The 27,067-nt window shown below is 30.4% G+C and overlaps 1 protein-coding gene across 3 annotated transcripts in view; it reads left to right on the top strand.

The window, feature by feature from the left end:
* The window catches only part of LOC111688622 (high affinity copper uptake protein 1), a 64,685-nt gene that overhangs the window by 31,670 nt on the left and 5,948 nt on the right, over positions 1-27,067 (top strand). For 2 of the 3 annotated variants that reach the window (XM_046946182.1, XM_046946183.1), the window contains 4 exons: positions 22,726-22,817; positions 25,285-25,478; positions 25,553-25,797; positions 26,053-26,082. In XM_046946182.1, the coding sequence (XP_046802138.1) occupies positions 22,781-22,817; positions 25,285-25,478; positions 25,553-25,797; positions 26,053-26,082 (506 nt within the window). In that variant the 5' untranslated portion in view covers positions 22,726-22,780. The remainder of the gene's footprint in view (positions 1-22,725; positions 22,818-25,284; positions 25,479-25,552; positions 25,798-26,052; positions 26,083-27,067) is intronic. The other variant, XM_046946184.1, reaches the window with a different exon arrangement.

Genomic DNA, 27,067 nt, shown 5'->3' with positions numbered 1-27,067 from the left:
TAGTCTAGTCTATAGTCTAGTCTATAGTCTAGTCTATAGTCTAGTCTATAGTCTAGTCTATAGTCTAGTCTATAGTCTAGTCTATAGTCTATTCTATAGTCTAGTCTTAGCTCTTAGTTAAAATCTTAATTTGACAGTTTCTAGCGTTTTTTGTGATACGATATGACGGCAAATAGATAAAATAAATTGGCAACACTGAAGCACAGCTGTTAGCCATCTCTCATTAATAACTTTTTAATCAATTGCTTGCTTAACCCTTTTAAATAGTTCATGTAGCTACGTTTATGTCTTCTTCATACATTCACCCAATTCCATATTAACTATCTCTATTGAGGGGCTGTTGCTGTTGCTGTTATTATTGTGGGTTTTATGTAATGTATAAGCCCTACAAACATATCCTTTTTAATGTTTCTAGGTTAGTTTTTTTTGTAAGATATACACAAGAGGTTTTCTATATAAATACCTAGGTATTATTTCCTTAGTATTATACTACTTGAAACAATAAATAGTATAATGAATTCACAACAAACACTTTTATATTTGAAACTTTATATTAATTTGCAGTTTTCAAATATTAAAACTGAAGCTAGAAAATTAAAATATAATAGAAAATAACTTTGAAAGTATGTTATTTAAATGCTATGTAAATTTAATTTCAATAATAAGTTTAATCTTGGAAAATCTAAGATTTAAAATATGTGACTATAATGTCCTAGACAGGGCGAATAGACTATGAAGTTCGTACTTCACCTTAGCGTGTTTGTAATTTGAAATCATCAGAGTTCATTTTGATGATATCCTTTATGCCTCAAGAGAATCGCTTGTTTAAGTAAAGTGTTTGTAAATCTTTATTTCATTAGATTCCGAGAGTTTTCGAAAACGTTAGCTGGAAAAGATACATTTTAAAATGTAATGAATTGATTGGAACACAAGGAAAGATCAACAAATTTTGAACATATTTGTAAAGTGATTTGCATAATTTCTTTTACAGGTAAATTTTTCATAACAGCTGTCACTGACAGTTGAGTTCGTTTTAAGATCTCCTTGCCACAATGCATTTTTGCATCTATTGATATATTTTGTGTAGAACAAATGAATACTTAAGTTGTCACCATAAAAATAAAAAAAATTTAACAAAATTGAAATATTTATTAAAAGTTTTTCATAAAAAAAATGTTTTCTGTTTTTATCATTTTAAGGAAATCCTTTAAAGTTAAAGGTTAAGGTTGCAGGGCATATGCTATATTTACATATGTGTCATTATTTATATGAAATATATTTAAATCAAAAATATCTATAGATATTATTTTAAAGTAATTGTGTGCTGGATTTAATAGGATTTTTTCTACAATTTCAGAATTTATAACTTAAAGTTCATTTGAATTTATTTAAATCTTTCAAGGCATATTAGCCTATTCCGTTCTCCCTTTTAAATATGTAAAAGTCTTTACATTTTTTATACATTTAATAATTCCCACTCTTGCTTTCATGCTGCTGCTGTCTATTGTTATTTAGTTCTTGGTATTCTTTGTCTATTTACACATACAGTAGTGAGCAGATTATAAGACACAAGTCAATCATCATTTCCCTTTTCACTTTTTTCGTTCACTAACTTTTTTGTCGTGAAAAAATTCCCCTATTGTGAAATTTGTTAATAGAATTTTGTACAAATTTAACAGCTATTTCATACTTAATCAACTATTGTGAATGAAGTGTTTCAAGGAAACTAAATGTCAAAATCAGCTGACATGTTCATATGCCGCTTGTTGGTTGGTTGGTTTACGTGGTAGTTCACTACACGCGAACTGTCAAGTAGAGTCAAAGAGACCCCGTTTTGACCGGACCACTCCACTCGTCAGATGTTGAATTTGTAGTATTAGATCCAGCCCGTAGCTGTGAGAAATCTGAGGATATCATTAAGCCTAAAGACAGATATCTCGCCAAGGTTAGATATGAAGTAATTGCCAAGGAAGCGGTTTCTCTTTACGGCCAGAGCAGGGCATTCACAGAGGAGATGGAAGACCGTTTCTTAATTTTCCCTGTCTTTGCAACTGCGACAGTGATCATTGAAAGGGAGCCCAAGCCGACTTGCGTGTCTGCCTATTACCCAGTGTCCTGTTATTACTGCTATCAGCCTCGATTATGTCCCGCCTACTTCGATTTATAAGGTGTCTTGTGCGTTTCTCATTGAAGGAGGGCCACAATAACTTGGCCCCTTTACATGTGTCTAGGTTATTCCATCTATTTTCAGCTTTTTGAAGAAAGAATCTGAGGATATTGCTCTTGATATAACTTAACGGAGTTGCTACTGGAACGGCGTCGGAGATATCAAGAGCAGATCCCGTTCTTGCAAGCTCATCTGCCTGTTCATTACCGTAGTAGTCCCTATGCGCAGGGACCCAAACAAGGGTAATGTCAGATAGCCGACCCAGCATTGACAGATCCTTCTTGCATTGTCTGACTAATAAGGAAGTAGTAGTATAAGAGTTTAGTGAGAGAAGTGCCGCTTTACTATCGACAAAGATTCCTATGTTGCCGCGAATATTGAGGTCATGTAACACCCTACAGGCTGACATTATCGCAAAAATTTCAGCCTGAAAGACACTACAGTTGTTGGGAAGACGATGGGATATACTTACCCCAGCTTCTTCACAAAAGACACCAGAACCAACGCCGCAGTTCATTTTAGAACCATCTGTAAAGATTCTGGTGGTATATTCGCTCGGTAGATTACCTCTACACCACTCGCTCCTGGAAGGAACTCTGACTTTGAAGACTCTATCAAAGTCCGTGTGTGGGGTAATATAGTCGGATGGTTGGTTCAAGATTGGAGGTAGCAAGCTTAAAATCTTAGCGTGTCCATATGTTCTTGATATCCAACTTCCGGATGAGTTAAGTCTTACTGCGCTACAAGCAGATATGGTCATTATGTGCAGATCTATGGGTAGGATATGCAATATAGTGTTCAGAGCTTCTGAAGGACTAGTTCTTATGGCACCTGTTATCCCAATGCATGCTGATCTCTGAACTTTGTATAGTTGATCCACAACAAACTTCTTCTTAGTTGAAGTCCACCATACAAGAGATCCGTATGTAAGAATAGGACGTACTATGGCTGTGTACATCCATTTAACTATGTTGGGACTAAGTCCCCATTTCATTCCAAACATCTTACGACAGGTATAGTAGGCGACCGTTGCCTTCTTGACTCTGTGCTGGATGTTGAGTTTCCATGATAATTTGGAGTCTAGAATAGTTCCTAGATATTTGGCATTGTTTGATAAGGGGATTTCGCGGTTTTTTAACCGTGGCAGGTTGAAGCTTGGAATCTTGGTCTTTGTTGTGAATAGTACCAGTTCTGTCTTACTTGGATTTACTCCTAGACCACTGTCTGTGGCCCAATTACTGAGTAGCACCAGAGCACCAGACATAATATCGCTAATCACGTCTGGGAACATTCCTGATACCAGTATCACAACGTCGTCCGCATAGGCAACGACCTTTATCCCTCTGTTGTCCAGTTCCTTAAGAATCGTATTAACAACGATAAGCCAAAGTAGTGGAGAGATTACACCGCCCTGAGGTGTGCCTCGTTCAACTCGTTTGGACTTAACGCTGTGACCAAGACTTGCAGTAATAATTCTAGATTTCAACATAGTTACCAACCAGTTGCTGATATATTCTTCAACATCCAGATTAGCGAGAGCTTGTTGAATTGCAGAAGTATTTACGTTATTGAAGGCACCTTCTATGTCTAAGAAGGCTCCCATAGTGTATTGTTTGAATTCGAGGGATCTTTCTATAACTCTTACAACCTCATGTAGAGCTGTCTCAGTAGATCGTCCTTTAAGGTAGGCATGTTGACTGGTTGAAAGCCGTGATGAGCTCTCTAGCCGTTGCCTAATATGTGAGTCGATGAGTCTTTCCAGCGTTTTGAGTTGAAAAGATGAAAGACTAATTGGACGAAAGTCCTTCGCATTTTCATGACTCCTTTTGCCAGCTTTGGGAATAAAAACGACCTTAACCTTTCTCCAGTTTACCGGAACATGGTTGAGAGAGAGGCTGAGCGTGTATATTCTATGAAGCCAGGGGATGATATATTCTTTTGCACTTTGTAACATCTTTGGCAAAATGCCATCAGGCCCTGGTGATTTGAAAGGGGAAAAACTATCAATCGCCCATGAGATTCTATCATAAGAGATGATATTTTCATTGATTCCCGTTAGAGTCCTACTGTCAGTGAAGATTTCCTTGACAGCATCTTTGCAGCCAGGGAAGTGAGTATTCAGTAGGATGTCAAGAGATTCTGCCGAGGATTCTGACCAAGTGTCGTCCTTCCTCTTAATATAGGTTGGATTAGATTGGCCTTTAGCAAGAATTTTGCTAAGTCTAGCAGAATCCTTTGTGTTATCTATAGATTCGCAGAAACTTCTCCATGAGGTTCTTTTTGCGAGTGCTATAGCTTTCTTATAAAATAATGTAGTCAGACTCGTGTATAATCTACTTTAATCAAACTAAAGTTGAATCTAGTTTAATCAGGCTGGTGTTAAATCTTCTTTAATCAGACTACAGTTAAATTCTCTCTTACCAGACTAGAGTTAAACCTACTCAAGACGAACTAGAGTTTAATATATTCTTTTCAGACTAGAGTATAATGTACTCTAGCCAGATTAGAGTTTAATCTACTCTAGTCAGATTGAGTTAAAACTAGTCTAATCAGACTTGAGGAATCATGTAATGTACTCTAATTAAAGTAGTGATTAATCAACTCTAGTTAAATTAGAGGTTAATCTATTATAAACAGATTATAGTTTAATGTAAACTAATCAGACGAGGGTTTAATCTTTTCTAATGAGACTAGAGTTTAATTCACTCTAGTCTAGATTAAAGTAGAGTTTAATTCACTATAATCAAACTATAGTTTAATCTATTCTAGTCACACTTAAGTTTTATCTGTTCAAAACAGACTAGAGTTTAATCAACTGTAATTAGATTTGAGTTTAATCTACTATTTTTAGACTAGTGTATAATTTTCTATAGTTAGACTAATAAGACTAGAGGTTGGTCAATTCTATACATACTAGAGTTTAACCTACTATAGTCTAGATTAGAGTAGAATTCAAGTTACTCTAATTAAACTATAGTTTAATCTACTCTAGACACACTAAAGTTTTATTAATTCTAAGCAGATTAGAGTTTTATCTGTAATAAACAGACTAGAGATTAATCAATTTTAATTAGATTTGAGTTTAATCTACTCTTTTTAGACTATTTTTTAATCTTATTTAGTTAAGAGTACAGTTTAATCTATTCTAGTCAGATTAGAGTATTATCTATTCTAGTCTAGTTTTAATTTAATCTAGTCAGAGTAGAAGATCAGCTTCTCAAGTTAGATTAAAATTTAAACAACTCTTGTCATACTATAGTTTAAACTACTCTTGCCAGACAAGAGTTTAATCTGCTTTAGTCAGACTAGAGTTTAATATACTCTAGTCAGTATAAGAGTTAAATTTTCTTTTGTTAGACTCAAGTTTATTCTCATTTAATTAGACTAGAGTTTAATCTTCTGTAGTCAAACAAAAGTTTAATCTTCACTCACTCACAAGTAGTTAAACTTACATATTATTGAACTTTGATTTTTGTGCATCTAATTAATCTAAAACTTAAACAGCAACAGCAAATGTCAAGTATAACAAAGAATCTATCTACTAATTAATTATGGTTTTAAATTTCTTATTATTCAATGCAAGTAATTACTACAGTAGTTTAGCGGTTTTTAAACTCACAACCGCAATTGTATTATGTTCACCTTGAACTTGTGCTTTCTTTTCTTTTGATTTAATTAAAATTATTATGCTTAAAACTTAACTTTTGTTTGGGGAAACCTTATACAAGTTAAATTAAATTAAATTAATTCAACCACACACAAAACTTTGTTGTAAATGAAATAATTTGTGAAAGTGAATAATATTAGATAAGATAATAACTAAGTAGTAAGTTAAATTTCTATAACAAACAGCAGCGTTGCCATCATCCTCTTCTTTTGTTTTGACACTTTAAATTTAAATAAAATTAATTTTGTTTACAACTGACAGATTTGTCAACCACAAAACCAAAAACAAAAAAAAAAACTGTTGATAAAACAAAAAACTCCCAAGATTATAATTTTATTTATTTAGTTATGTGGTGAAGCGTTAAAAATGACATTTTTAGGAAACCAACAATGTAAAATATTCTTCTGTTGTTGCAATTGCATTTTTTTTGTTTTTTGGAATAATGATAATAGCATATGAAGATAATTTATCTGGAGTGTGTTTTTTTTTGTTTTTGTAAAGCCTTGAAATCTACATTAAAATATACAGCAAATATTATTATGCCAAAATTATTAATGTAATGCGAAAATAAACCACAATAATATTTTGTCTTCAATTCACAATTATGTTGTATATTGTATCGACTAAAGTGCAGGGTTTTATGGATGAAACGAAAAGTCGACTTTTCGACTTTTTGCATTTAGTTAAAAGACGAATTTTCAACTTTTTGCATTTTATGCAAAGTCGATTTTTCGACTTTTTTCATTTAGTTGAAAGTCGACTTTTAGTATTTTATAAATAGTCGACTTTTCAACTTTTTCCGACTTTTCGACTTTTTTTGACTATTTTTTGAGTTTTTCCGACTATTTTAAAGTTTTTGTCTTTTTTTCACTTTTTTTTTTTAATTTTCGACTATTTTTGCCTTTTTTCTACTATTTTCAAGATTTCGACTTATTGCCTTTTAAGACTTTTTGACTATTTTCGACTATTTTTTTAATTTTTTTTCGAGGTTTTCGACTATTTTAAAGTTTTTGAATTTTTTTCCACTTTTTTAAAATTTTCGACATTTTTTTCTAAACCTTTTCTACTATTTTTGAGTTTTCGACTTTTTACGACTTTTTTAGACTTTTTGACTATTTTCGACTATTTTTTTAATTTTTTCGAGGTTTTCCGACTATTTTAGAGTTTTTAAATTTTATTCCACTTTTAATAAAATTATGACTATTTCTGACTTTTTTTCTAAGACTTTTAGCCTTTTAAGACTTTTTGACTATTTTCGACTATTTTTTTTTTATTTTTTCGAGGTTTTAGACTATATTAAAGTTTTTGAATTTTTTCCAATTTTTTAAAATTTACGACATTTTTTTCTAAACCCTTTTTCTAATATTTTTGAGTTTTCGACTTTTTACGACTTTTTGACTAATTGACTTTTCGACTATTTCACAGTTTTTAAATTTTTTTTTAATTTTTTTAAAAATTTCGACTATTTCTGACTTTTTTTCTACCATTTTCGACAAAAAGTCGATTGTTCGATTATTCGAAAGTCGATTTATAGAACCCTACAGAAGTGTAGTAACAGTGTTTGTCAACACGTCTTTGCATCAAGTCAAACAAACCAAATAAATTTCTTTGAATTTAAGATTCTTTTTTTCTTTATTCCACCTTTTAAACTAAAAAATAAAATGTTTTAATAAAAAGTTTGTTTTTGTTTTGGTGAACAGCTGACTGTTTGTGATTTCTGTGTTACCACTTTATCGTTTTTTATGCCAAAATCGATTGGCAACACTAAATTTTTTTACAACATACGAATAACATGTGAAAAATGGGGTTCTATAAAGCTTTTGCATAAGAAAATATCAACAACATTATTATTCTATTGTATTGAATAGAACATTTATTTCGAATTATAGTCACATTAAATCTTAATATAAAGACAATGATTACATCATTGAACTTGGAACAAGAAGAATTTTATTTGCACCATATGGAAATACTTAATATTAAGAAGAAATACATAATTTTAAACTAGAAAATTTTTTGTTTACTGAATATATCATATCATAGTTATATTTTAATATTGGACAAAACAAGAAAAATCTGTACTGATTTGTCATAACACAAACCATATGCAAATGACATTTTCTAATCGGTTTATTAAAACCTATCCCGTTATGATTCAATCGAGATCAATTTATGAATTCTTGGTTCCTATGAAAGCTCGGCGGGCAACTCTTTTGCCTTGCATAGAGACCAATAGAAGTGAACATGTTGTTCCCTTGAATATTTCATTTCTCTCGAAGGGAAAATTGTTAAAGTGAACAATTCATTCACAATAGTTGATTTTGAATGGCACAACTTTTTAATGTTTACAAAATTCCATCAATGATTTTCACAAAAGGGGAATTTATTCACGACAAAAAAGTTAGTGAACGAAAACGAAAGTGAAAAGGAAATATATTTCAAGTGAAATGATGATTGGCGACTGACTGCAAGAAAGCTTGGAAATGGTTTTTTTCAGTTTTAAGATCTGTACCTTATATGGGGAGGTCCAAACGAGCAAAGAAGAAGAAGATTTTCCTAACACAACTACAACAAAACTGCATAATTCAGAGGGCAGAGGGAAGTGAATCTTGTCAAAATTATTCAGAAACGTAAATTAGAACATCCAATGCTTTCAATATAGGATGTCAACCTAAATGCGATTTGTTTATCTGAGATCCTAAGCATTCTCAAACTCCTCAGTTTATATCTCAAGCTTCTTCAACCTATGAAGCAGTTTAACAGCTATTACTCTGCACCCAGTTTATTCAGAAACTTAGAACGTTATATCCGATACTTTTCATATACACCTCCATCGTCAATAGAAGTAAAAATTTTGTTCCCTTGAAATTTGCATTCCCCTCGAAGGAAAAATTGCTATTCTGAACTTGTTGTGATTTTTGTATGGAACAGCTGTTTAATGTTTACAAAATTCCATCAACAAATTTCACAACAGGGGACTTTTTTACGATAAAAAAGTTAGTGAACTAAAATAGTGAAAAGGGAACATATTTCACGTGAAATGATGATTGGCGATAGGGGTGATAAAATGTTGTCCTGTGTGCGCTCTATTTATGTAAGATTTTAAACATTCTCAAACTCCTTGGTTTAAATCTCAAACTTTGCTTAAAATCCGCTAAAACGATTCGATTGTAGCAGTCATACTGTAATTCATCTTTAAATATCATTCACTATTCAAAAATTTGTGTGTAAAAGAGCGTCTGGTTATATATTCATAGTATGATGTTTATAACATCTATTAATTTAAAATGGTAATTGAAATCCATCGCTTTTGCCAATCAAAATTTCAAGTAAAAATAAGTTTCCTTCTTAATTTGTTATTAAACTTTTTAATGGAATTTTGTAAACAATAAACAGCTGTTGCGAACAGAACTATCTATTGTGAATGAATTGCATGTACATGTAAGCAATTTACCTTTTAAGAGGATTGAAGATTTCAAGGGCATAAAAACTTCAATTAAATTGGCGTCAGGATTGATTAGTTACTTTAACCGCCCCATGTAATTAATAAAGTGGTTAGTTAACTTTTTCTAAATATGTTACAACTTGTAGTATTCTCTTCAACCTAAGGACACATAAGAGTTGTTTTTCAGCTTAACACTTATTACTCTACATCCAGTTTATTTTGAAATGTAAATCAGAACATCTGCTACTTTCCATATACGTAATGAATGAATGTACTCTTTGTTAACGAGATTGAAAAAAGTCGTCCTTTTGTAAACGAGAGTGAAGACAGTTGTAACTTTGCTGTTCTCAAGTAATCTAGAAAGTAGACAATTAAACGTTCTTTGTCATTTACTGACTAACGTGGTTATATGACTGTCTCTTTGTAATCTATGGAGTGACGTTTGAGTTCCTTTTAGAACGTGCACATATAGCTAGTCACCTGGGTAATCGGGCGGCCTGCGGATAATCCTATAAACTGAACTAGTTACTCTTAATTTTATACTTATGCAAGTTTACAGGATTGTAAAAGAAAGAAATTTCTTTAACGATTAGATCTAGCCAGTTAAGTTGGTTTTATGGTTCCGTATTTCGGTTCATTCCAAAAACTCCTATTAGTAGTCCTAATGCAACAGTTTTATATACATACGAACATACCATAAGCAAACATATTTTGTAATCGCCCCCCCCCCTTTTTTCAAAATATTGTGTGACTGTACTATAAAAAGATTGTATTTGTTTTGAATTAAACTTTTATCGGTCAATTGTTTTAAAATGTATGTACTGCATTTCGAGTCAAATATAACTGTTATCAAATCCCACAAACAATAATGTTTATTTAAGTTTTTTTTTTTTAATTCTATTTTTGAAATTTTATTCTCTTGTTTACTTTAGTTCTTAATTGTACTTATACATATATTGGGTGGGATAGAAAAGTAATTTCGTTGACGATGTTCTTAGCAAATTTGATATAATATTTTAAAAGTGTTTAGTTAATAGATCACGTAAATTTGATCTATTAACTAAATTGGCAATCACGTAAAATTGTTGTTAAAAATTTGTGTTTGTAAACAATGAACAACTGTTGCGTACAAAATTATCTATTGTGAATGAATTGCAAGTTTACGTTAGCAATTTCCCCTTCAAAGGGATTGAACATTTCAATTGTACAGAAACATCGTTTCAATTGGTGTTAGAAGTGATTAGTCACTCTACCTGTCCCATGTCATTCATACAGTGGTCAGTTATCACTTTTAAATATGTTATTACTTTAACCGCAATTTATTTTATGTTTAATTAATAACTTATCTAGTTTTAGTGGCATGTTAATGAATTTATTTTTTAATTTATTATTATTTTTTATAAAACTACATATTCTTATCTATACGATAAAAAACTACAAAATTATTTATTTAAAAAAATGTATTTTAAATGCAAAAAAACATGCAGTAATTTTATAGAAATTTTAAAGAAAAAATTGTTAATTTTTATAATAATTAAGTTAAAATACAAATTTTTGTCTTAAAGTTATAATATTTCTTTAAATTTAAAACTTTAATTTTGCATATATGCCATAGGAAATACATATGTATATTTATAATCCAACTATTTTTACAATCTTTCTGCCAAAATGATGCAAAAATTTTAAATGTAATGTTTCTCCTTGTTTTTTTTTTGTTCATCTACATTTAATGAATGTTAAAAGTTTGAAATGCAATTTGTTATCTTCATACTGTCTAATTTTTTTCTTTCTAACATACCTATGCCTTAGACAAATATTCAGGCAAAGTTCTATACATATAATCATTTTTACATTTTTTTTTTAAATTTTTTTTTGTACATTTTCATTATTATAACCTTAACCTCCGTAATGCAAATAAAAGTATTTACATACACCTGCCGTCAGTGGCGGGATAATCTCCAGGGATGCAAATGAAAAGAAAGTTTTTGAACTTAAAATGAAAATGGAAACTTTTTAAAAGCGTCAAATTTCTTTATTTTTTACGAATTTGAGAATAGTTTAAAGTCTATAGTGTAGCCTATAAATGACTAGTCTAGTACATAGTCTAGTCATTTATCTAATCTAATCTTTAATATGGTCTATAGTCCACCCTATAATGTAGTCCTTAATCTAGTTTATAGACCAGTCTATAAACTAGATTAAGGACTATAGTCTAGTCTATAGTCTAGTCGATAGTCTAGTCTATAGTCTAGTCTATAGTCTAGTCTATAGTCTAGTCTATAGTCTAGTCTATAGTCTAGTCTATAGTCTATTCTATAGTCAAGTCTATAGTATAGTATGTAGTCTAGCCTATAGTCTAGTCTATAGTCTAGTCTATAGTCTAGACTATAGCCTAGTCTATAGTCTATTGTCTAGTCTATAGTCTAGTCTATAGTCTAGTCTATAGTCTAGTCTATAGTCTAGTCTATAGTCTAGTCTATAGCCTAGTCTATAGCCTAGTCTATAGTCTAGTCTATAGACTAGTCTATAGTCTAGTCTATAGTCTAGTCTATAGTCTAGTCTATAGTCTAATCTATAGTCTAGTATATAGTCTAGTATATAGTCTAGTCTGTAGTCTAGTCTATAGTCTAGTCTATAGTCTAGTCTATAGCCTAGTCTATAGTCTAGTCTATAGTCTAGTCTATAGTCTAGGTTATAGTCTAGTCTATAGTCTAGTCTATAGTCTAGTCTATATTCTAGTCTATAGTGTAGTCTATAGCCTAGTCTATAGTGTAGTATATAGCCTAGTCTATAGTGTATTATATAGCCTAGTCTATAGTGTAGTCTATAGCCTAGTCTATAGTCTAATCTATAGTCTAGTCTATAGTCTACTCTATATTTTAGTCTATAGTCTAGTTAATAGTCTAGTTTATAGTATTGTTTCTATTCTAGTCTATAGTATAGTCTATAGTCTAGTCTATATTCTAGTCTATAGTCTAGTCTATAATCTAGTCATTATTCTATTTTATAGCCTAGTTTATAGTCTAGTCTATAGTTTAGTCTATAGTCTATTCTATAGCATAGTCTATATTCTAGTCTATATATTGTAGTATATAGTCTTGTCTATAGTCTAGTCATTAATCTAGTCTATATTCTATTATGTTGTCTAGTCTATAGTGTAGTTTATAGTCTATTCTGTAGCCTAGTATAGTCTATAGTCTTTAATCTAGTCTATAGTATAACCTGTTATCTAGTCTATATTATAGTCTAGTCTATAGTCTACTTTATGTATAGACTATCGCTTATAGCTGGTCTAGTATATAGTTTAGTATAGTCTAGTCTATAGTCTAGTCTATAGTCTAGTCTATAGTCTAGTCTATAGTCTAGTCTATAGTCTAGTCTATAGTCTAGTCTATAGTCTAGTCTATAGTCTAGTCTATAGTCTAGTCTATAGTCTAGTCTATAGTCTAGTCTAGTCTATAGTCTAGTCTATAGTCTAGTCTGTAGTTGACTATAGTTTAGTGTATAGTTTAGTCTAAAGTCTAGTCTATAGTATAGTCCATATTCTAGTCCATAGTCTAGTCCATAGTCTAGTCTATAGTCCAGTCTATATTTAAGTCTATTGTCTAGTCTAGTATATAGTCTAGTCTGTAGTATAGTCTACAGTCTAGTTTATAGTCTAGTCTATAATCGAGTCTATAGTCTAGTTTATAAACTAATCTAGAGTATAGTCCATAGTATAGTCTATAGTGTAGTCAATAGTCTAGTTTATAGTACAGTCTATAGCCTAGTCTTTAGTTTAGTCTATAGTCTAGTAAAAAACTGCTACCACATAAATATTATGATTTTTAGTACATATTGCAAACACATAAAAAAAACAAAACTATCTGCTCTCATGGGGTACCCATTGCAAGGGTACTTTGTTTAAAACTATTAAAATCTAAATTTTCAATTGAATTTATTTAACGCGTCATATTCAATTTAAAGCAATTATTTAATAAACTAATAAAAACACAATCACTAGAGAAAAACAAAATCAAAACTATTCGATAAGAGATATTGACCTATTTACAATTATAACATGTTAACAACATTTCGTTTTTTTTTAGTTTTCATAAATAGAGAAACCGTCTAATTTCTTTGAAATTTCAAAACAATAAGAAAGATGGAATACCATGATATGCAAGTAAAATAAAATTAAAATCAAAACAAATTAAAGTTTTTTTTTTCTAATTTTTGGCTACAAAACAATTTTAAAAGAGTTATGATACCTTTATAAAGTGTCTATAAATATTGAAAGGTATTTAGTTATAAAACATTATTCAAAAAAACATCTCGTTTAATAAAAGAAATGAGCTCTTTATTGTTGTTGTTAATAACCTTTCACTTAAAACAATAAAGATTTAAATGAAAATATTTTGTTTTTAGAAAAAAAGCATTTAATCCACAACTAGGTCAAAGTGAATTTTGAAAAGTATTGTACATTATACACGTGTGTACTTTTAAAAAAGAAACAAGAAAACAAAATTGTTTAGGATTTCAACCTCTCACCACTGATCGACCGACCGACTAACCGACCGACCACCAACCTAACAAATAATTTCCGCCGAAAAGTTATTATTAAAGCCAAACAAATTATTATTAACAATTTTGCAAAACAAAATAAAGTCAAAAGGCAAAAAGGTTTTATCGTCAATCTTTGTTGAATTTGAATTATAAATGGAATGTATTTGTCATAATAAAAAAAAAAAAAATAATCTGCAACAATAATGTCTAAATTTTGCATAAAAATTGCTTTGTTTTAATGTTAATAAAATTAATTTGCAGATTTAAAGCAATTATTAAAGCCCAGTAAAAAGATAATTAAGAGATTTTTATTAATAACGGCATTTAAGATACTGGATTGACCATATGCTAAGAAATATATGGATTAACTACTGAACGTATGACATAAACAGGAACAGTCGACTTTTGGTAGAAAAAGTCGTTAAGAGAATGGATAGACCATATGCTAACGAATAGATGGACAGACTAGACCATAGAGTAGACTATAGACTAGATTATAGACTAGACTATACACTAGACTATAGACTAGACTGTAGATTAGACTGTATGCTAGACTATAGACTAGACTATAGAATAGACTATAAAATAGACTATAGACTAGACTATAGACTAGACTATAGACTAGACTATAGACTAGACTATAGACTAGACTATAGACTAGACTATAGACTAGACTATAGACTAGGCAATAGACTAGACTATAGACTAGACTATAGACTAGACTATAGATTAGACTATAGACTAGACTATAGACTAGACTATAGACTAGACTATAGATTATATACTAGACTTTAAACTAGACTATAGCCCAGACTATACACTAGAATATAGACTAGACTATAGACAACCTTTCTTTAAACTTAAATTTATTTATTTTGTTTACCTTGGCCACAGTCAACCAGCTTCAAATGAAATTAATTGCATGGAAGAATGATTTATTTTCTAAAAAAAAGAACAAGTGTTTTGTTAATGAAAATTGTATTTTCCCTTTTTTTACAAAGAAATTTTTCATTGAAAACTATGTTCCGAAATGTTTCTACAACATGTTGTTTACCACAATTCTGAGAAAGAGAAAATTTACTATTATTTTGTAATGCACTTTTTTTTGATTAAGTTTTTATTTTTCAGCTGTACTTTTTTGTTTATTTGTGATTTCTAAAGTTGTAGGTTTTGGTTTTGTATAAAAATTATACTGGATATATAGTATATATGTATCTTTCTTTCTTTGGATACATACGTGTACATTTTTTATAACTATAATCTTAATCTTCTTTTGTTTTATTGTAACTATTGTTACCTTAAATTGCATTATTTTAAATTTAATTGTATATTTACATAATTATTTGCAACAATTTGTTGCATAATTTCTGTTAACAAAAAGGGTGTTTGTTTTAGAAGTAATTAAAATTTAAATTGGCAACATTGTCTTTAGTGGCTTTCATTCAAAAGCAGGAAAGTCCTGAAATGGTAGACAATATATTCGACCATTCAATCCGTATGTTTTAAAACTTTTTTTTTTGTATAAAAGTTATTAAAGTTGTAAAGTGTTAACTGTATTATTCCGTACGGTATTTTCAAATTTAGCTAACCTTGCACTTTTATAAATTTTCAAGTTTTATTCCTTTTAAAAAACACCCTTTTACCCTCGAATTTTGTTATGTGTATTCTAAATGGTGTGATTACTCTGTATAAAATCAAGTTATCATTGTGTATATATAATTAAGTACAGGGTGTCTTAAAAGCACATAATAAAAGAATCTAAAAAGTTTAAACATTTGCAACTATTGTTAAGTTAAATTTTAAATAAAATATATAGTTTTGTATTTTTCACAAGTTTCCAATTTCATTAATGTGCAAATATTCAAACTGTTATCATTTTCGTTAAAATTTTGTAAATAACAAACAGCTGCTGTTAAACATAATCAACTATTGTGAATGACATGTTTACATAATAATTTCTTAATTCAGATGAAAGAAGAAATTCAATTCAACAGAAAGTTAAGATGTTATATAGAAAATACTTTTGTCTGAACTTCTCTATAGTTAGATAGTCTTATATATAGGGCTAAAGAGAAGACTATAATCTGGATTATATTACGCTATAGTCTAAACAATAAAGTAGTCTTTAATCTGGAGTGTAGTATGTGTATGAGTGTATAGTGCACACTACAGTCTGGACTATAGAGTTGACTATAGTATGGACTATAGAACAGGCTATAGTCTGGACTATAGATTAGACTATAGTCTGGATTATAGTATACTGCAGTCTGAAGTATAGTGCAGACTACAGAGTTGACTATAGTTTGGACTATAGAACATGCTATAGTCTGTGCTATAGAGTAGATTATAGTCTGTGCTATAGAGTAGACTATAGTCTGTGCTATAGAGTAGACTATAGTCTGGACTTTAGAGTAGACTATAGTCTGAACTATAGAGTAGACTATAGTCTGGACTATAGAGTAGACTATAGTCTGGACTGTAGAGTAGACTATAGTCTGGACTATAGAGTATACTATAGTCTGGACTATAGAGTAGACTATAGTCTGGACTTTAGAGTAGACTATAGTCTGGACTATAGAGTAGACTATAGTCTGGACTATAGAGTAGACTATAGTCTAGACTATAGAGTAGACTATAGTCTAGACTATAGAGTAGACTATAGTCTAGACTATAGAGTAGACTATAGTCTAGACTATAGAGTAGACTATAGTCTAGACTATAGAGTAGACTATTGTCTAGACTATAGAGTAGACTATAGTCTAGACTATAGAGTAGACTATTGTCTAGACTATAGAGTAGACTATTGTCTAGACTATAGAGTAGACTATAATCTGGACTATAGAGTAGACTATAGTCTGGTCTATAGAGTAGACCATAGTCTGGACTATAGAGTAGACAATAGTCTGGACTATTGAGTAGACTATAGTCTGAACTATATAGTAGACTATAGTCTGAATCATAGACTGTATGGTAGACTGTAGAGTAGCCTATAGTATTTACTGTAAATAAGACTATATTCTAGACTATAGATTAGATTATAGTACACTATTGTCTGGATTATAAAGTAGACTACAGTCTGGTCTATTATGTAGACTATAGACTCGACTATAGATTAGACTATTAACTGAGATATAGAAAAGTCTATGGTCTGAACTTTAAATTAGATTATTGCCTAGATTATAGTATACTATAGTATCTAGATTATATCATAAAAACACCTAATTTTTCCAGATTCTTTACGTTTTACATCTTATTTTAATACTCTGTATTATATAAATTTAAACAATCTTATATACATACATACATATACATACATAATTGATTACATGTAAATTTACATAATTTGCTAATATCCATAGATAAAGATTAGTTTTGTGGATTTTGTGTGAAGAATATAAATACAATTAACGTTACAGATATTTATTTAACACTTTTAATCATGTTTGCACTTTACACATCCTTGATTGTATTGTATAACCAGACATTGAAAGTTGTCAGTTTTCTGAAAATAAAAGTTTTCAGAAAAAAGTTAAATACATTTAATTTTATACAAATTTTAAAATATTTTCTTTTGTAAAGCAATTTTATAATAGTAGCCATTTTCTATGTGTCTACCTTGTGTTAAATTGCTGAAATTTTTGTTGTGCACTTTTAGAATTCAATTTCTTGTTTGCCTTTATGTAATTCATTATAAACTAATAGCATGAATGTCGCCAAATATTTTCGTTAACGACCATTGAAATCATTCGCTGGTCCATTTTAGTGTTTGTTTTCTATAACCAAATTTATTTCTTTCTCCTCCAAAATGGTTTTAGTGTCGTACAACATTACACATGAAATTAAAGCACAATACTCAGTGCCAACTTTATTAAACAATAAATTGTCCACTAGTTTTAATTCTGGGAAAAGCAAAATGCTACAGTACGACCGAAACTAGTTTTGCTATGATGAAAACGAATTGAAGGTATTATTCGGACTTATTTGAAGGATGTAACAATTCAGAGGAATATAGTCAAGATGCACTATAGAGTAGTATATAAAATGTAGTATAGAGTGGACTATAATCTGGGCTACAGAGAAGCCTAAAGTCTGGACTATAGATTAGACTTTTATACTTATGTTAGACTATAGTCTTGTCTATAGAGTAGACTATAGTCTGGACTACAGAGTAGATTATAATAGTCTGGAGTATAAAGTAGACTTTAGTCTAGAATATAGAGTAGATTATAGTCTGCACTATAAAGTAGATTATAGTCTGAACTATAAAGAAGATTATAGTCTGAACTATAGGAAATTATACTCTATATAATATAGAGTAGTTTATAGTCTGGGCTATAGAATAGTTTATAGTCTGGACTATAAAGTGGATTATAGTCTGGACTATAGAGTAGATTATAATCAGGACTATAAAGTCAACTTTAGTTCAGAATATAGAGTAAATTATAGTATGGACTATAGAGTAGATTATAGTCAGGACTATAAAGTAGATTATAATCTGGACTATAGAGTAGATTATAGTCAGGACTATAAAGTAGATGTTAGTCCAGAATATAGAGTAAATTATAGTAAATTATAGAGTAGATTATAGTCTGGACTATAAAGTAGATTCTAGTCTGGACTTTAGAGTAGATTATAGTTTGGACTATAGAGTAGATTATAGTCTGAACTATAAAGTAGACTTTAGTGTAGAATATAGAGTAGATTATAGTCTGGACTATAAAGAAGATTATAGTCTGGACTATAAAGTAGATTATAGTCTGGGCTATAGAGTAGATTATAGTCTGGACTATGGAGTAGATTATAGTCAGGACTATAAAGTAGATTATAGTCAGGACTATAAAGTCGACGTTAGTCCAGAATATAGAGTAAATTATAGTCTGGACTATAGAGTAGATTATAGTCTGGACTATAGAGTAGATTATAATCTGAACTATTAAGTAGACCTTAGTCTAGAATATAGAATAGATTATAGTCTGGACTATAAAGAAGATTATAGTCTGGACTATAGAGTAGATTATAGTCTAGACTGTAGAGTAGATTATAGTCTGGACTAGAGAGTATATTATAGTCTGGACTACAGAGTATATTATAGTCTGGACTATAGAGTAGATTATAGTCTGAACTATAAAGAAGATTATAATTTGGACTATAGAGTAGACTATAGTCTGGGCTATAGAGAAAACAATGGTCTAGATTGTGGAGGATTCTAGAGAAAAGACTATAGTCTGAACTACTTAGTAGACCTGTCTGTACTATATAGTAGTCTGTGGTCTGGACTATATAGTAGTTTATACTGAACTATAGAGTAGACAATATACAGGGCTATAAAATAGACTGGACTATAGTGTAGTCTATATGCTAGGCTATACATTAATCTACAATCTGGACTATAAAATACCCTATAAACTGAAGTATAAAAGTAGTCTTACAAAGTTTCGGTATTCTACCAAATTTCTTTAAATATTTTTCAAATTAAGATTTGCTTGCCCCTAAACCGAAACCCACTTATTCGCTCAAACTTTACAAAATGTTTGTAACTATGCTGGTAAACATGATAGAAAGAGGTTTCATTTTTTTTGTATTTGAAAATTGTTTGAAATGTCTTGTTTAGTCTTTGTTAATGTAGGATGTGTACAAGGTTTCCAAACCAAAAACATGCAGCAGACAATGTCACTACATTGAACTTGGTTTGTTGGAAATCTACAAAATAAAAAAATATAAAAAAATACTCTGCAAAATATTAGAGGGTGTTGGGTAAAATAACTATTAAGGTATAATAAATAATAGAAAAATAGTGTTTTATGAAGCGTAGGAGATATGTATGTTGCGTAGGGGATATTGTGATAAGAATTGTTGCAGACGAATTAAAATCATTTAGAAATTTTAAATGACCTGGTCGCTATAGAGGCCATGTAGTAAACAATGTTGTCAAGCTGTTTTGAAAATGCTGGGGTTATATTAACACAGGCGAAAAGTGATCAAAGATTTGGTTTCATATTTATTATTATCTGATTAATAAAGGTTTCGTTATAAACATTTTGTTTAATAAACTTTCATAATCTCTTAAACCACTATTAGATTTTTGACAGGAATTTTAGTTATTTTGACAACAAAGCTTCTTCTGCTCTACATATGTTTTCCTCTATGATTTTAAAAGTTTTTAATTTATAAAAATTTTTTTATTCGTAGACGTTGGAGAAAAGTTTTTTGTAAGTTTTTTTTTTTTAAGCTAAAATATCCGTTTTAATCAGATTTATATTATAGTTTTATGTACAACAAGTACATGTTATTTTTTTGTAGTTTATTTGTTTTAATTAGAATCTAGAGCTACTCTCTTGCAACTGTGTTTTTAAGCATAAATTTTTGAACTTATATTAGTGCAACGTTAACATTGTGTTTTGCAGTAAAGTTTGCTACAGTAATGTTAAGATAAGTAGCAGTATATTATTATAAGACTATAATATACTCTATAGTCCTGTCTTCTCTATGGACCAAACTATTGTTTACCCCATAATCCATACCACTTCTCTATAGTCCAGACTATAGCGTACTATATAGTATAGTCCAGTCTATAGTCTGCTCTATAGTCGAGACTATAGTACTCTGAAGTTCGAGCTGTGGTCTGCTCTACTCTATAGTTCATACTAAAGTGTAATATATAGTTCATACTATTCTAGTCCTAAGCCCAACCTATAGTCTAATCTAAAGTACAGACTGTAGTCTGGTCGATATTTTGGAATATAGTCTTGTCTATAGTCCACTCTATACTTTAGACTATTATCTACTCTATAGCTTTTACTAAAATCTACTCTATAGCCCCGACTTTAATCTACTCTATAGTTCAGACTTTTGTATACTATATAGTCTACTTTAGTCTATAGTATACTATAGTCCAGACTATATGTTACGCTAAAGCCCTGACTATAGTCTACTTTATAGTCCAGACTATAATCTAAAGTCCAGACTATAATCAACTCTATAGTCCAGACTATAGTGCAGTCTATAGTCCAATCTATAGTCGACTTTAGACTATAATCCCAGACTATAGTCTACTCTAGATTACTGTCTACTCTATATTCCAGACTATATGTAACGCTATAGTGCAGACTATAGTCTACTTTATAGTCCAGACTATAGTCTACTCTATAGTCCAGACTATAGTCTACTCTATAGTCCAGACTATAGTCTACTCTATAGTCCAGACTATAGTCTACTCTATAGTCCAGACTACAGTCTACTCTATAGTCCAGACTATAGTCTACTCTATAGGCCAGACTATAGTCTACTCTAAAGTCCAGACTATAGTCTACTTTATAGTCCAGACTACAGTCTACTCCTTAGTCCAGACTATAGTCTACTCTATAGTCCAGATTATAGTCTACTCTATAGTCCAGGCTATAGTCTACTCTATAGGCCAGACTATAGTCTACTCTATAGTCCAGACTATAGTCTACTCTAATGTCCAGACTATAGTCTACTCTATAGTCCAGACTATAGTCTACTCTATAGTTCAGAATATAGTCTACTTTATAGTGCAGACTATAGTCTTCTCTATAGTCCTGACTATAGTCTACTCTATAGTCCAGAATATAGTCTACTTTATAGTGCAGACTATAGTCTACTCTATAGACCAGACTATAGTCTACTCTATAGTTCAGACTATAGTCTACTCTATAGTTCAGACTATAGTCTACCCTATAGTCTACTCTATTGTTCAGACTATAGTCTACTCTATAGTCCAGACTATGGTCTACTCCATAGTCCAGACTATAGTCTACTCTATAGTCCTGACTATAGTCTACTCTATAGTCCAGAATATAGTCTACTTTATAGTGCAGACTATAGTCTACTCTATAGACCAGACTATAGTCTACTCTATAGACCAGACTATAGTCTACTCTATAGTTCAGACTATAGTCTACCCTATAGTCTACTCTATAGTTCAGACTATAGTCTACTCTATAGTTCAGACTATAGTCTACTTTATAGTCCAGACTATAGTCTACTCTACAGTCCAGACTATAGTCTACTCTATAGTCCTGATTAAAGACTACTCTATAGTCCATACTAAAGTCTATTCTATAGTCCAGACTATAGTCTACTTCATAGCCCAGACTATAGTCTACTTCATAGCCCAGACTATAGTCCAGACTATAGTCTACTCAATAGTTCGGACTATAGTCTACTTTATAGTCGAGACTATAGTCTAATCTATAGTCCTGACTAAAGTCTACTCTATAGTCCATGCTAAAGTCTACTCTATAGTCCATACTAAAGTCTACTCTATAGTCCATACTAAAGTCTACTCTATAGCCCAGACTATATTCTACTTTATAGTCGAGACTATAGTATACGTTATAGTCAAGACTGTAGTCTACTTTATAGTCCAGACTATAGTCTACTCTATAGTCTTGACACCATTTGGAATGACAGGCGGTATATTAACGAGAATGTTAAGAGCACAATAGCAAAAAACTTTTCAAAATCCTTAGAATTTCAAGAAATTTTACAAAACATTGCTATTAAATTAATCCATACTGTACATGAACATAAGTATAAGGTTTGTTTATTCTTTCAAAAATAAATGTAAAGTTTTTTCTTGTTGTTTTTTTATTAATTAATATGTAGTATGTAAATCTTCACTACTGTTTTTGTTTTTTTTTGCATTAAAATTATGTACATATTATGTATTTTAATGTATATTTTATATTATTCTTACGCACAATTGATTATATTAATTATATAATACTACGTATTGAAATTGAAAATCTGCATTATAATCAAAATTAATATAAAACTTATTTTAAATGCAATACTTAAATTTCGTTAAAAATTGTATTACAATAATAAATGTTTAACATTTAACTAATAATCAATATTTTTTCATAATTTTACTTTCAGAATTTTTTTTTAACTGCTGCACATAATTAAACTTACGTTTTCCTATTTTTATTAAATGATGGATCATTCACAACATACACTGGAAAATCATGGTAAGTTTAATATTTAATCATTTTTATTAAAAAATTGTTAAAAATATGTTTGTTACGATTGTTGAATTTAAAAGTTTTAAGGATTTAATTTTTATAATTAGTATGTATGTATTATCATAATTAACTTTAGATTAGTCCATAGATTACATACAAACGAAAATTGAAATACCTGGGAATGATAATGTTTTTCTTTAAGCACATATAACTCAGTAACATAGTTGAATCTGAACCGATTTTTCTTCACGGACTTAGAAAGCAGAAGCTAACCCTTTATGTTATATAATGACTATATAACATTTAAGGAACCTTTAGAGCTATGTGTGAGTTTCACCAGCAAACATATTTTTATTTTAGATTTGCACCGTTAAAATCGTTTCATATTAAAATAAGCTACGGAGCCATAAGTGCTTAAAGGTACGAAAACCCGATTTTTTTTATCTGTAACTCAAGATTTTGGAGGTGTTTGGCAAATTTCAAAAACATATTCTTGTTCTACTCGGATCCACCGTTTAGAAAAATAGTATCACTTCCAAGGTAGTTATTTTTGTCACATAGTGTAATTGATTAGTAAATCTACTAAAATATGTATTAAATAGTCTATTGAACAGCCTATGGACTGGTCAAAAACCGAGTCTATAAATAAATCAATAGATTAGGCTATAAGTATATAATTCATAGTACATTATATACTAGTCAACTACTCACTGGATTAGTCTTTAGACCAGTCATTAGACTAGCCAATATACTAGTCATTAAAAACTATAATCTAGTGGAGCCTTCTGTCTAGACTATAGTCTAGTCTATTGTCGAGACTACAGTTCAGATTCTGCTCTATAGCCAAGACTATGTCTAGACTTTTGTCTATTCTATAGTTCAGACTTTAGTCGACTCTAAAGTTCAGACTATAGTCTAGTCTTTAGTCTATACTATAGCCCAGACTATAGTCTAGTCTATAGTCTTATCTATAGTCAAGACTATAATCTAGTCTATAGTCTAATCTATAGTCAAGACTATAATCTAGTTTATAGTCTAATCTATAGTCAAGACTATAATCTAGTCTATCGTCGAGGCTATAGTTCCGATTGTACTCTATAGACAAGACTATAGTTCAAACTATAATCCAGACTATAGACTACTCTATAATTCAGACTATAGTCTACTCTTTAGTCCAGAATATATTCTACTCTATAATCCAGACTATAATCTCTTTTATAGTCCACACTTTAGTCTACTCTTTAGTCCGAACCATAGCTTACATTATAGTCCAAACTAAAGTATACTCTTAAGTCCAGGCTGTAGAATACTTAAGAGTATAATTTAGTCTGGACTATGATGTAATTTATAGTTTGGACTAAAGAGTAGTATGGTACAGACTATAGTCAACTCTATAGTCTACTAAAGGTCCACTCTTTATTCCAGGCTTTAGCCTTCTCTTTCGTCCAGATTACAGCCTAGTCTATAGTCTAGTTTGTAGTCTAGTCTATAGTCTAGTCTATAGTCTAGTCTATAGTCAAGTCTACAGTCTAGTCTATAGTCTAGTCTATGTTCTAGACTACAGTTTAGTCAAGACTATAGACTAGATTATAGTCTGGATTAAAGTTTGAACCACACAGTATAGTAGTTTAATGTCAAATCTATAGTCGAGACTACAGTTCAGACTCTGCTCTATAGCTAAAACTATAGTTTAAACTTTAATCCAGGCTATAGTCTACTCTATAGTCTAGACTATAGTCTGCTCTTTAGTCCAGACTATAGTCTCTTTAATAATCCACACTTTTTTTTTTTTATAGTATAGACTAAAGTATACACTTAAGTCCAGGCTATAGTATACTATGTACAGACTAAGGCCCATACTATAGACCACACTATAGTCTACTCTAAAGTTCAAATGATACTTTTCTTTATTGTCCAGACTAAAGTATATTCTAAAATCCAGAATATAGTATACTCTATAGTGCAGACATTGGACCAGACTAAAGTCAGGACTATTGTTAACTCTAAAGTCCACACTATAGTCCAGACTAAAGTCGAGACTATAGTATAGTCTAACTCGAGACTACAGTTTAGACTTTGCGCTATAGCAAAGACTATATATAAAACTATAATACAGACTATAATCCATTCTATATTTCAAACTATATTCTAGTCCAGACTTTAGATACAGTAGTTTATGAACTAATATACTGACTAGTTCAGCGAATAGTTAATTAACTAGTCCTTTGAATAGTAAATACTCTAATCTATCGACTAGTCCATAGACTTAATCCATAAATTACTTCATAAGCTATAGATCATATACATATTTTTTTAAACAAAACATTATTTACTTTATTTTAAATTCAACATTGGTTTCACATCTATATATATGTATATTCCATTCTCTCATTCCCATTGCAGACTTGTTCTAGGTTTTATATTTTTATTTTAATCATTTTTATTTGTTTTAAAAAAATACCAATAATTGTAGCCGATCACTCAATGCATCATTCAATGCATGATCATGCCACAATGGATCATTCAGCTATAATGTCGTCTACCACAACAACTACAGAAATGCCCGCCAATGTACACATACATCATGATGTAAACAGTGTACATCATCATCATGCTGCCGCCGCTAGTGGTGGTGAGAGTATGTTGCATCATGCCATGTCAATGGCGGTAAGTTTATTTTGGTTTTTTTCTTTAAAGAAAATGCAATAGTTTTATAATTTTGATAACTTTTTTGATTTCAGTTCCATTTTGGTTACAATGAAACAATTTTATTTGAATGGTGGAAAATAGATAGTGTTGGTGGTTTGTTGGGTTCCATGTTGGCTATTTTCATAATGGCTGTTTTGTATGAGGGCCTTAAATACTATCGTGAATTTTTATTTTGGAAAACCTATAATCTCTTGGAATATCGTCCTGTCACCGGTCCCCAAGCAAATCCAGAAGCTGGCCAACGACCTGCACCACAACCTAGTGCTTCACCTGTACAGTAAGTTTTTAGATTTAAGCTTATTTTTGTAGGAATATAGTATTATTTTCTTTATATATATGTATGTATTTTTGTGTTTCTTTTTTTCTCTCTCTCTCTTTTTTGAAAATACATTATTTTATCGTTGAAAATGTCATGCTATTTTTCATCGCTTATATATCCTTCCATCAAAACCATAAAAACAAATTTGTCTGTGTGTGTGTGTTTAAAACAATCAAATAAAAACCGCATCATCTGTAATTATTTCAACTGTAGATATGTCGGAGAAGTTATACACAAACAACCGTAAGTACTTTTTCAATATCTACACATTACTGTATAATATTATAACAAATATTTATTATGATATATCTCGCACATTTCCTGCAAATAATGTCATAAGTTTTGTGAAATCAAAAATTCAATTTACTGACAATTTTTATTTCAAATTTATTCCCTTTACTAAACGTTAAACTTTAACCTTTTGCTATGTTTTTATTTTTTAAACTTTTCTTGTTTTCTTTTTTTTTTTTGAGTTATGACATTTTTGCAGTAATTGCTTGATATTAATATTATATGAGAATATTTTCATTATTTTTCATTGTTGTTTTGCTCGTGTCCTTGTCCTGTGTCTGTTTACATGTTTGTTTATTACTTTGTATTGTTTGTTTCTTATTGTTCAAATGTTTTGGTTGTTTTTTGTTTTTTTTTTCTATACTAAAAGTACAAATTTATTTTCCTCGTTTGTCAAGAGCTTTCTGTAAACAGGTGAATTAATGTAAAAATATGTAAATATGTTCCCAATCCTCTGTTGTAGTACCACAGGAAAATTGGTTTTATTAACAGAAAATTTTTATGTAAATATAAACGTAATTGTTTTTTTAGTGTACCTATATATTTTTGCATTAAAATATTAAATGTCCCAAACTTAAAAGTGGTCTCTCAAGACCATCTGGGTTAAACTATTCTCAAATCGTTCAATCTAAACTGGTGTATTCCACTTTCAAGTCTTGCCACTTTCATTGGCCATTTCCCGCTATATCATGGTAAAAAAACGTCAAAGACTGGACTGAACACTAAACTATAGAATATACTACACTAGACTATAGACTAGACTATAGACTAGACATTACAATATAGACTATACTATAGACTAGACTATAGAATAGACTAGACTAGACTGTAGACTAGACTATAGACTAGGCTATAGACTAGACTATAGACTAGAATATAGACTAGACTATAGACTAGACTATAGACTAGACTATAGACTAGACTATAGACTAGACTA

This window comes from Lucilia cuprina, chromosome 3 (assembly GCF_022045245.1).
Source record: "Lucilia cuprina isolate Lc7/37 chromosome 3, ASM2204524v1, whole genome shotgun sequence".
NCBI lineage: Eukaryota > Metazoa > Arthropoda > Insecta > Diptera > Calliphoridae > Lucilia > Lucilia cuprina.
Note: the sequence above shows the minus strand (reverse complement) of the source record. Positions and strands in the feature narration are given on the sequence as shown.